This window comes from Coloeus monedula (assembly GCF_965178545.1).
Source record: "Coloeus monedula genome assembly, chromosome: 9".
NCBI lineage: Eukaryota > Metazoa > Chordata > Aves > Passeriformes > Corvidae > Coloeus > Coloeus monedula.
In genome coordinates, this window is record NC_138789.1 from 9,397,338 (window position 1) to 9,410,485 (window position 13,148).

Below are 13,148 nucleotides of genomic sequence, written 5' to 3' on the forward strand. Positions count from 1 at the left end.
AGCAGCACAGACAGCAAAATGCTCATGGCAAAAAGGACTGCCTGGAAGGGAACCACTTGGGGAGAAGGAAGACCCAAGTGCCAAGCTGTATTTTGCAGTTCCCTCCAGAAAAAGCCCTCATCTGGAATTAATTAATGATTATCCTATCCACTTCCATCATGGAATACCATAGATCCTTAGAGTGCTCTTCTCACCCCCAAACAAATATCCACCCATGTTCCACACACGCACCATCTTTACAAACTTGACTCCTCAAGTGAGGACGATTTCTCCTATCAAATATCCATATTTATCTGAATCCATCAGACAGCCAAACACTGTATCCTCGGAATCCAATTCAGCCAATGCCATCTCAGTGCATTTGATCAAATCAACTACTACCAGTAGTTTGCAAGAAAAATAATCTGGACTGATGGACGAAATTATTCTCTAAGTTTTTTCTGATAAATTATTTTATCTCCAACAAGCTCAATATGTGCCACCCTCATTATTTAGAAATTATGAAAGCCCATAAAACATTAATCAACTGACTACCAGCAAAATGTCAGAAATACAGATTCTGAGGTTCTGATGAGATTAAATGGGTTTCATGCCTCCTAAGTGTAATCAAGGTAAGTGTATAATAGAAGAGATGCATGTTTGACTCTATGTATGTGGCTTCTGCTAGGAAAGAAGCTTCTGCCCTCCAACACAGCAAAACCTTTGGGAAAATGATGGAGTCTGAAAGGCACAGCCCCTTCAGTTCTTCACAACATTAAACCAGGTGAGCCGATTGTAAGTAGCTTCATTAATACAATCTGACTTTATACTAAACAGAGAATAAAACTGATAAAACAAGTAAGAAAATAGCTGATGAGTATTTATTTTTCAGTACAATTCACTGTCAAGAGATGGTGGTATCTTCCAATTCCTTAGCACAGAGTAAGATTTAAAACAGCCTGTTCCAGACTGGGATAAAACATTTCAAATTTTCCTTGAGAGAATGAGACCATGCTCTTAAAAATTCAGGGAAAAAAGCAACAGGGAAGCCATCTTACTGGTTTGTATCTCAGTGCATCTCTGTAGGATCCAAAGAGTGCTGCCTGTGCCCGAAGGAAGGCCTTGGCCACTCCGTCGCCCGTAGCTGTCGACTGCTTTTTCAGTTTATTTTTCAAGGCCGAGACCTGCGTGACAGAGTGGAACAGTTAAATTAACACCTCAGAAATTGGTACAGCAAGGTATGAACCCAATCAGCAGGCAAACCAGAGTGTCTATAGGTCAGCCAAAAATTCATCCTCCTCCTTGATAGCTTATCTTTTTAACTGCAAAGAGCACCTGCTGGTCTGTTAATTGAAATGAAGGCAGGGGATGATGGTAGAGTACAAATGCAGATTGGTTTATGCTCTCTTTTTTTTTTTCCCAAGGCCTCTTGACATAAATAAGCTTAATTATTTTACAGTTAAATGCATGTGAGTCACATTTTTGCAGTTTTTTTTTCCAGCATAACATGCATTTACTTGTTTGAATGTAGACAGTTGGATCATTTTTATTTAAGCTATGAAGGTTTATTTTTAAGGACTCTTAATGGTCACTCACTATTCAGTGTCAAGGAGTATCTCTTATTTTAGGTCAAATTCCTATCTTACATCATTTCTCATGCACCATGGGAGTACCTGCTACCACAGTCAAATAGCTGAGAAAGGTTTTCGTAAATTCAGTGTTACACTGCCTCTAGAATTGTCCTTGAAGATAAAACATGTGAAAGGGAAGAAAATAAAAAAAATAATTAGGAAGGGCCTGCAGGTTAAAAGAAAAAAAAAAAGTAAGAAAAAAAGACCATTCTGATTATAGTGGTTGACTTCTTTTAAGGAGGTTTGTCTTTTTTTATTTGGCAAATAACAACCACTGGTTAGACAGAATTAGAGAAAAAAAAAAAAAGGAAAGGGGGAAATTTTAATTTAAATAACTGTTCCTTGGACATACTTTGGAGGAAAATCATATAATTCTGGAATTATTACAAGATACGTGGAATTCTATCCAGATATAGTCTATACACTCCTAATTTCCATCATGAGGGACACCTGGAAAGTAAGTCAACTCTATTTACATAGAATACACATTTCTACATCCCTTTGTATTGCAGCATACCCAACAAAGCATTATTTAAGTCCCTAAATGAAGTAACATTCAGAGTTACTCTTTAAACAGGATATTATAAATACAAATTTATCACCAAAACAGCTTTCATTCTTTTGGAAATATATGCAAGAATGAGTATCTTTTTGTTTCTTTATGCAAGAGTCCTGACTGCTCTTGTAGATGATGATTTTAATTGAAGTGTCAACCTAATTAACAACTAAACTTTGAATAATGCTAATGAGAACTGAACATGGCATCAGAGAAAAGACCAGCTCTACAGGTGATAAACCTTCACAGTAGTGACATTTTCCAGTGTAAAGTCACAGTTACTGTGATCTGATCAAAGAGAGAGACCCCCATTGGGTCCAATTATAACTATAGTTTTGAAAAAAAATTATTGAGTTATGATGTTCATAATCTATGCAGAAAGGCCTTTACAGTATAGGTCTTTTCCCCATAGTTGTGATCTTTTCAATTTATATCCAAGCTCTACAGATCTAGATAAAAGTTTAGAGCCTGATTCGTTTAGCCCATGGAAAGCACACACCAAGGCTCATTTATGGTTTTGCCTTCCACCTCAAAAGGAAAAAAAGTACAAGTCTGAGTACAGCAACTGGTTAAGAAGTTCAAGGCTGAAAAAATAAATGCATGTCTTGGTTTTGTGGTTTGTTTTTTTTTTCTTTTGATCTGTATTGTATGATTATTTTATACTTGTATAAAGTAAGATTTCATTTTGGGGAAAACAAATGCATGCAAGGAAGATCTGCCCACAGACAGTAGCACAGTTTGACTAAAATAAAAGCAATTAACATGAAGTCAAAAAAGAATTGTCAATGTTAAAATTTTGTCTCTGACATGACAGGCAAAGCATCTTCTAAATATAAGGGAGGGAAAAGGTAGAAAAGTATCCACATTCTTTTAAATCTACATTCTTCTAAATTATACCTTATGATTTTGGAGAAATTATGGCAAACGATAAGACAGGGTAAGAGAAGAAAGGGGGTAAAGATAATGCAGAGCAGAGGGATTACATGACCAAGAGAGGAATGTGAAAGAAAAAGGTGTTTTCTATTTTCCTGTGCTCTGGCAGACCCTAAGCACCCTATCGTAAGCTTGATTAACAGGATGCTTTAGGCAGTGTGTTAAAAAGAACACTAGAAAGCAACTAGTCTGCTGCTTGGCTGCCATACCAGTGTGTTACTAGCTCAGCAATATTAAGAGCCTCCAATGGGCTGGCAGTTTGGAGGCAGGGTCTCTGGACAGACGCACATTTTTGTGCTTCTGTCCTGGAGGGAGTTTGAGCCTCAGAAAGGCAATGCTGGAGTTCAAAGAAAGCTCCTCCAACTCCTGCTTCTCTCAGGGGGCAATGCTTAAAGGCAGGAAGAGCTCTATCAGATTATCCTGCAGAAGAACCAGGAGCACAGCGCTCTTAAGAAGAAGCCTGCAGAGATCATGTGAGCCACAGCCCTGATTTGCCTGCTGTCCCAAGTGGAACCCTGGCTGCAGCACACTTGAAGTGTCCTTGGGACCAGCTTTGGCTTCCTCCAAGCTGAGGCCAGCAAACAGGCAAGCACAGGACAGTGCTTACTCAGGGCTCAGCCCAGCCACACTTGGCTAGGCTGATGTCAAAATCTCCCTGTCCCACATTTGAATCAAAGGCAGAGTGATAAGAGTGATAAAGCAGTTATTACAGCCAGTAGAGCAGCTATAGGTAAGAGCCAGGGTGCACTGAACTCTTTGGAAAGACTTGGTGCACAGCAGGATTGTGACTGCTGAGATCCATGCACCTCAGACCAAGGAAATGTGAGACCCCTTGGAGTGACATCATTCATAGCACTTAAAATAATTTGAAAGTTACACGATTCTGACACCAAGCCAAAAAAATACCAAGCAGCATCTATATCAAAATCTTTTCCTCATACACATTTTAATCCATCTACCTATTTATGATTAAGAACGCCAAATTTTTTTCTTTGTATCTCTTTTGCAGAAATAAACTTTTACAAAGTTTGAAATTAAAGAACCGCAAACAACAAACTGCAGGGGTTAGAATGCTGTTAAAATTTATTTCTGAAAGACACCAGTGATCGGCTGCAGAAATGGTATTATTAATTTACACTAGAAGCAAACTGTTTTTATCTTCTCCTAGCAACAGCTTCTCATAGGAAGGTGACTTCATTGGACTGCTAAACACTGCCAGTGAAGAGCAATCAGAGCTTCAGGGAAGGTTTAAATCAGTACAATAGTTTTTTGGAGATACAGATGAGACTGATACGTAATTAAGTGCATCTAAAATGTAGAAACATACTGTGTTGGTCATAAAAACAAAAAGTATAATTCATTTAAATGGTCACCATACGGCCTTTCTAGGACTCCTAAAATCTAAATATCTGATAGAAAGGAAACATGACTAATATCTCTTCAGTATCCATGTGAGTAGAAGAATCACATAAAATTTAAAAATAAGTTAATAAGATCACATAGCTATTAACCAAAGCCTTTGTTCCTGCAAAAACTCAAACACACATACAAATTAAAGCACATACAGAAGAATTATATTTGCATACTATTGTTGTCTGAGAAATACAGAAACATGCACTGGAGTTTCAAATGACTATTAGATCTCTGAAAAGAATATATTCAGATATTCCTCTGGTTTCAGCAACACTTGTTATGTTCTAAACTACTTTTTGCTGTTCTCCATCAGATGATACCACTATAAAAGTAAGTAGAAGCTCACTCTCAAAAACAAGAAAGTGCAAGAAGATCACAAAGAAAAGAAAACAAAACCCCTCAAACTAGAGTCTCATATTTAAATCCATATTGCTAGTAAAGGGCTTCTATGTATATTATCTACACACAGAGGATTTAAGCATCTCAGGGAGACCTCCAGCATTTAATCACAATTTCCTCATTTAGACAAAAACAACTACTTAAATGCAAATGTTTTCAAAACTAGTTACACTTTTGGATTTCATATTCTAGTTTCTAAAACTATATCAAAGTTCAACAGAATCTCAGCTCTAAGAATTTGTTCACAATAAACAGTTGCCTCATAACACTGCAAACACTACTGACCACTCCAAGTTTCTAAAATATATTAGTAATATTTTTGGCTATTTTCTGATGGAAAAAAACATCGTAAATTATGCTATTTATATTTTGCAAAAAATCTTTTTAATTGCACTCTTATACATGGACCTTAATTTCTTTATAATACCATTAATCATCATATTTTAAGAAATAATTTGCACTCCCAGTAATTGCTGTATAAAGTAACCAATTTTCTACATGAATTACAGCCTACTTCTCAAATGCTACTTTTAGAACAGTAATGTTCACATGTCAAATTTATGGTGTAAAAATCTTCTGACTTTAGGAATCTCAAAACTAAAGCTCTAAACCCCAGTTTAGATTCTGTATTGCATCACAGTGTATAGGTACCAGGCAGTACAAACACTACACATCTTTCAACAGCTCTGTAGCTTTTGCAGTTGACAACATTTAACAACCACAGAAGATGCTAAAAGCCTCTAAATTCGGTTGTTTTCTGAAGATCATACTTATAAAAGTTCTGCTCAGTCTATGATTTCAAGTCAGTAAGACTTGGTTGCTAAAAGTGATGCTGTCAATTCTGCAAGCTGTTTGGGGAAGTGTTCACATCTGAGCAAAGGAGAAGTCTTTTTGTCAGAGTTGAGTGCAAGCAGGTATTGCAGGGTCAGGCCCAAAATTTATAAATTTCAGTCTATGATCACTAATATTCTTCTAATGTCTGACATTATTAAAGTGCTGATCTCAGTATTATTATATTAGGAAATTTACTCCCAGAGTAGTAGCTCCTTACTTTCTTTTTTTTTTTAATTAAAAAATAATAGACAAATTCACAGTGAAATGATGAAATGTAAAAACAAGCTTTCTTGTCAGAAGAGCGAAAAAAGAGGGGCTTTCCCCCTTCTAAGAAAACAAAGGATTCCTGAAAGTCTTGCCCTGATTTATTCTTCCAATTTTAAATACCTTAGGAGTAGCGGAACTGCTACTGGCATGGTAGTATTTCTAACAGTCAATAAATCTAAAATATTATGTGTGAATATTGGAATGAAGCCATTAAGAAGATTACAGCATGCAACGCAGCAGAGGGTCCTCATGAAAAAAGGACTGGTAATTCAGGACAACTGTGACCACTGACCTTTGAACAGTCAAGACCACTGGTCAGTCTGACAGAATAATAGAGTTCACATGCATAGAAAGTCATCTAGCCTGTAACTATAATTTAAATGCTTAAGTGAATGATTTAAAAATGCCTTTAAATCTCAGTTAATTTATTATACAGTTTATTAGACAATGCCATAGAATAATGTTTCTTTCAATCTTAAATTTATCACGAAAAAATTCACAATCAGAGCATATACACATGGGCAAACCATTAAATACCTATGCTGTGAGGACATCATCAGGCTTATTGATCAAGAAAATAATTACTCTGCTCCCTCTGGACACAAGAAACAGTTTTAGAAAACTTGGAAAATAATGCATTTCTTTTGTTAGACTGTTAACCAACCTGGAATCAATTTTTGAAACGGACAGTAAGACTACAGCTTCTTTTATATTTTCAGTTCTTCATTCTATTTTAATGCCTTTCAGAGGTATTCATTCTATTTTTTCATCAGAAGTTTTACTACTTTTTTATTTATGCTTATGAGGTTTCTCTATATAAGTTAAAATGCTTCACACATGTATCTTTGACATTCCCTTTAACATTTTAAGCCTGACTTACTATTTTGACTCTATACCCCTCTGTCTTATACTTTTTCCCCAAGATATCAGCAGCAAAGGAAGGACAAGCATTTTGTCACCTTGTGAACCAAACACAGCCCCGTGACTTTTGTTTCCAGGTTTTCCTACTATAATTGTATATGCATTCCATCAAAATGTTTAATTTAATTGCCTTACAGATTGAAGTGAAGGAAGAGATGGAATTACTCAAAAGCTTCAGTATAAAATCCTCAAGTTCTGCAAGTATATTTTGCATAGATCACTGTTCTTTTTTGTTCTATATTAGATATGGAAAAGATATTATAAGTCTAGTCTGCAGTCTGTACACTTGGATAACCTACTTTAAGATCTGTAGTAATAACATGCATATATTATGGGAGAAAATACACTTCTAGAAGTATGAAGATGTGTTCCTATTTCCTTCATGCTAGCCTACTTATTTAGAGATCATTTTGATATGCACCTGTGAAACACATAATAAGTACCTCTTTTATTGCACAAAGATCCATTTTGGCTGTTTGAAGGACCTCCAGCTACAACTCCAGTATCTCATGGAATATGATGCCTCATTCTCAATTCGACATCCAGCTATTATTTGGCATACAGACCTTCATAGCATTATAACATCAACCTTATTCACTCAATGGAAGTCCAGTTAAAGTTACTGACACACCAGGAAACAACGCTCTTTTTACTTTGCTTGTTACACTCTTGCATGATAGGGTACAGTTGAAGTTATTGTATATATGTTTGTGCATGTATACATGCATATGTAAATCATAAAACATCACAAAATATACCAATGCAATAATACACATACTAGTGTGAACCACAGAACATCACAATAATTTTTATAGTCTTTTACATTTCTGAACTACAGTTGAGACTGAGTCGAAAGACTGACCAGATGATCTATAAAAAGTCTAGATTTTAACATCATTACAATCAAAGGGGACTGTCATGAATATAATCATCAAGAGTTTGACTTCTATTGTACTAAATATATACAAATTACCAACAATAGCAAAAGACACAGTGTGTCACTATAGGATCTTACTTTTATTACAACAGGGGTTTTTTACTTTTACAATTTCAGAAAATGTAACTCTTTGATTTCATATTTTGATATAAAATTCTTTGTCTTGACAACTATTTGTGATAGCTTGTGCATCTTTAATTAAATAATGAAAACAGTGGTTTCACAGTTATATTCTTTTAGAGCTCTACTGGGAAAAACAAGATAAGTGAATTTTGTGACTATTTAAAATGATATAGAGAGTATGTTCCCCTATAGGCAATAAAAAAAAAAAGGCAAAAAAAAGGGGGGGGCACCCTCTGCAAGATCAAAGTCCAGAAAGAACTGGCACTTAATTTATCATCCTTTACAGACAAAAGACAGCTTTCGTCATTTCAAAAGGATCAGATGTCTTTTATGACAAACTGGGTTTGCAGTTTAATTTACAAATAGAATTCTAAGTAAGCAGTCTTTGCTCTGCCAAAGCAAATGACAAACAGTATAGGTTTTCATTCACGCAGCCCTCAGCAGGATAGAAGAGATTAAAATAAAACTGAAATAATTTAGAGAAAACAAATAAATGTTTCACAAAGTTGAAGAAGATCAAAGCCTGAATTTTCTGACCCCAACTGTACAAGCATTTCTTATTATATTGACCAGTGCCATCAGATCATTAATTAAAAGGAAAGCGCTGGCAGGTGGCAGGGAAGCAGAAGCCGATAATTGGCCCCCTTCTTCTTTTTGCCTTCAAAAACTCTCTCGTTCTTTTGCAAGACATGCCACTAGGCAGACAGAAATGCCTACTTTGTAATATAATGATTAAGATGAGATGAAGAGACTCTTGCGTTTAAAGCAGCTCTGCCTAATGAATGCAGCTAGCTTTATAATTATGATCCTACTTTTACAATAAGGAATATGATGTTCCATTCAACATCTCCTCAACTGTCAAAAAGGTAAAAATCTCAAATACAGGGGTCTGAACTAGGTGCTTTTCACCCCCTTATTCCTTTTATAGCAGTTAGCAAAACGAGGCAAAAATAACTACTAGTAATTCAAGCACCTATATAAGAAAGAAAGAAAGAATGAAATGTCTAAGACTCACCACTTCACCAGGTAGGTTGTTCAGGTCATTAAAAGGGGTTTCTAGAGTGTTTGTGTCAACATTTAGCAAAACCACATCCTCCAGTGATCTATTTTTTACTCTCTGTAAAGAAAAAAAAAAAAAATACTGGAGAAACAATTTACTATGGTGTGCTCCTGAAGTACATTTTTATTATAACGTGCTAAATTACAAATGATGATTTTATACAAAGGACAGTAATGGCAAAAACAACAGTTGGAGTTTTAGATGTAGGATTTGTGAAGTAGATATAGCATTCAGAGTAGCTTTTAAAAATACTTCTTATTCTTCAAACAGTAAGGTTATATTAACAATCTCTGAAATAAATTCCTGAAAACCAAGTTTTACACAGAACACAGTTAAATATATTGGACAAATATATATTGGAAGTAAATATATCTTATAACAACATTTCATTCTTTCAAATTTGTGAAAATCAAAGATGTTAATGATATAATCAGATGAAAATGAGAAAAAACTACCATTATTTGCAGATTTATGTAAGCACCAGGCATGTGATGCCTACTATTACCATAGAAGAATGGATAAAACCCTTTTTCATCCATGTACGTGGCTAGCAGCTAAGAATTAAACAATTTGTTCCTTTCAGGAAAAAGGGATAGAACTCTTTTCTATATGGTCCTACAATAATACATAATAATGCAGGAAATAATTCCTGAAGGAACTGAGTGGCTTCTTTTTCAGAGCAAATCTTTCTGTTCCATTATTTCCTTATTGAATAAGAAAAAACATCCTAGTGAAGATATTATGATCAATGCATGCAGGTCACATGGACCTGATTTCAGAGCACAGAAGGCTGTGCCTGGAGTTAAGAAGTGGAGATGATATAAAAGGCCTTTTTCTGGAAAAACAAAAGTGCTGGTGGCTCAGGAAAGACCCCACCCCATCAGCTTAGCAGATGTGAATTGATCCTTAGAAACTGCTTTAGCTGAAGTGTAAATCAAATAATGTTCTCAAATCAATTATCTACTCTGCGTGATAATCAGATGGCACATGTAGGCTTCACAGTGTAATCAAACGCTTATGGAAAAAGGCAAAACTATTCCATACCCAGCTATTTACTGACCAGTCAGGTGAGTTCTATTGTGTTGATTTACATTCAAATCTGTAAAAGCTACCTCTTGTTTTTTGGCAAAAAAATACAAATTTCTAAATTAATAGTTATGAGTGTTACAGGATGGAGGTCAGACTCAAATTTTCAGAGGGACGGGAGCACAAATTATCCAGGAAATCACAATAATGCTGAAATCTGAGTGATGGTGACTCCAAAATAAATTTTACCTGTTCTCATTATTGGGAAAATCTGTTGCTAAAGTACCAAATGCAGGAAAATAACTATCACTGAGCTACTAATCAGACAAAGAAACAAATCATGACATAGAGCTACATGTCTCCATAAAACACTGCAAAAGTAATATTTCAAAGAGAGACATTTTTTACTTAGTAAAGCATATGAAGCTTAAATTTTGTAATTCTACATGCTAAAATACAGGAATATTTCCTGAAGCACTTCCATTAACAATTTTTTTATGGTGCACACACCTCATGCTTCCCAGTACACTGAAGTGTATATTAAACTTACCTCTATCAAGCTTAAGTGGACGCCAATTAGATAAGGCATTGGTGCACTGAAGAAAAAAAGTGGAAAACATCAAGTTTTAAGTACAACATTAATGGAGTATTTTAAATCTTGGCACATAAGACCCTAGTAAACTGTCACCTGTTTAAGACAGTATTAAATGAACACAGTTGCTACAGGAATTTTTACTTGACAAGGAAAATTTTATTTTATTCTGCAGTAAAAATGACCACAAAATCAATGATGCTGCTCCAAACGATGAGGAATGAGCAAGGAGGCCCCACAGCTTTCATTCACACCTAGTTCCAATAACTGACCACACTGAGCTAACCCAGCAGATGTTCCCAAAGTGGTCTGGTTTTGAAACACCATTCTGGAGAACATGGTCCCAGTTACCATCACCACAATGCAACACAAACATCATGGTTTGGTTCTAAAACCCTTCCCTGGCAAGATTTTGGAAGCTGTATAATATCCTGTTTAACTAGAGAGAATAAACTACTCCTTTCCAACTTGCATAAGACAAGGAACTATATTCTCCAAATAAAACAAATATCCACAGAAAGCCACTGCAGTAAGACCTCCTGCAGTATGCAAGCAAGAAACTGAATTAGTCAGGCTAATTTATCATGGCTTCCTACAATCTTCTGTTCTGGCAACATCTGACCAAGAATATACTCAGTGTCCAGCACTGAAGGAAAAAAAAACTCCAACAATCACCATCAGACACTTGGGTTCTGTGAGATTACTGACAATATGCACTCCAGAGAAGCAAGCAACAGACAGGCTGGTTTTGGCAACTCAGTGGGAAACGAATCACTAATAGACCACACAGAAAAAAAAAAAAAAAAACTAAATAAAAATAACCTCTGAAAAACAAATAAATTTTCAGAGGTAAGATGACTTACAAAGGTACACAAACAACTCAGACACAATTTCTCTCATGGCAATAATTTGATCGTGGATCTGAGCCAGTGGCACTGACTGACTGGAGATTGACTTCCCAAGGATGGGGGAAGGCTTCACTGCATCAGTTCATGTGGTCTCATCCATTTGGTCCCACCTCTGGGACCAGGAGAAGCAATTCTCACCTGCCTACGACTACAGCCCATTTTAGAAAAATCTGTACATCCTATGGATTAGCCAATTGCTCTCATTAACAACGTCCCACGGGAGAGGATCAATGCAAAAATAATCCAAACAAAAACCGACAAACAAAACCAAAAACCCAGCCTGAGCAAGGCTCAAACAAGATTTCATCGTGTTTATGTTATCAAAACATAGGTTTGCTGAAACTGCAAACTGTCATGACTTAAGGTTTTTCTAGGCAATGGGGCTTCCAAAAAGGAAAAGAGGCTTTATTTTCCCACACATCTTTTTCTTAGCCCAATACTGACAAAATTTTAGCACTTCCTGATGACTTCATCCAGGCTACTAAACACAAATTACATGGAGCTGTAAATGAGGGTCACTCCAGAGCAGACACACCTACATATTCAGAGAGGATTTAAACAGCTTTAAACCACTATAATTTTAAGAATGCTTTGTACTATTTAACATATTTAACCAAGCCAGTAAGAATGATCTCGGCTGACATGTAACTGAGAAATCTGCAGCGGAATATGGATCCTCAGGTTCCTCATATCAGGATATCTTAGTGTTCCAAATAATGTGAACAGGAGAAACTACATGGAAAACAAGTGCTATATGATGCATGGATTTTATGCACACTTGTTTTCTCGTACATCGAGACTGTTCCAGTAGCTTCACCATGCCTGTGCTGACTTAAGATAGCTGATGATTTGCTCCATTAATAAACCTGTCATTAAAAAGGGTAGCATGTAGCTCTTTTCTCTACAGAACAAAGCAACAGCTACATCATTTCAATTTTGAAGTTAACAGAATAAAGGTACAAAGCACATCTTGAAAATGGATGAAATAAAAACTGCAGGTATGGAAAGTTAATTTGATCGTTTTCAGCAAAAAGTGAATTTTATTACTGCTGGATTCTGAAGTCTTAACAGCAGAGGACTGTAATATGTACATGAAATGGCTTACTACAATACTACTGGGGGCTGCTATACAGTTTTTCACTTGCTTATGCATGTTATCACCAAAAATATCAATCTATGGTATCATTGCCCAAAATAATTACTACATTATGCAAAACATCCAAGTTAATTCGGAAATAATCGTCCCATTCTCACGGAAACAGGCATATGTATATTCTAATTCAGAAGAGACCAAAGCTCATAAAGACCTATTGCAACTGTAACTTGAATTTTCTAATTGCATTATATTCTTAACAGAGCATCAGTATAACAGATGCTTTATCATGCACAGACAAAACTGGCGTGTATTCTAATATTGGTGATTTAGTTTGCTGAGATATTACACAGAAATGTCATGAAATTAGCTTTCTCCTTTACAAAAATTAATTTTATTCAAACATATAATTATTATATCAATGCTCAAACAATTTTTGTAGAAGTTTTCTTGAAAGCCAGCCACTCACTCTGCTG

At 35.7% G+C, this 13,148-nt stretch overlaps 1 protein-coding gene across 3 annotated transcripts in view; it reads right to left on the reverse strand.

Moving 5' to 3' along the window:
- The window catches only part of DENND1B (DENN domain containing 1B), a 153,705-nt gene that overhangs the window by 41,037 nt on the left and 99,520 nt on the right, over positions 1-13,148 (reverse strand). For all 3 annotated transcript variants that reach the window (XM_082287104.1, XM_082287103.1, XM_082287105.1), the window contains 3 exons: positions 10,630-10,675; positions 9,009-9,110; positions 1,038-1,163 (listed from right to left, as the gene is read on the reverse strand). In XM_082287104.1, coding sequence (XP_082143230.1) covers positions 1,038-1,163; positions 9,009-9,110; positions 10,630-10,675 — 274 coding nt within the window. The remainder of the gene's footprint in view (positions 1-1,037; positions 1,164-9,008; positions 9,111-10,629; positions 10,676-13,148) is intronic.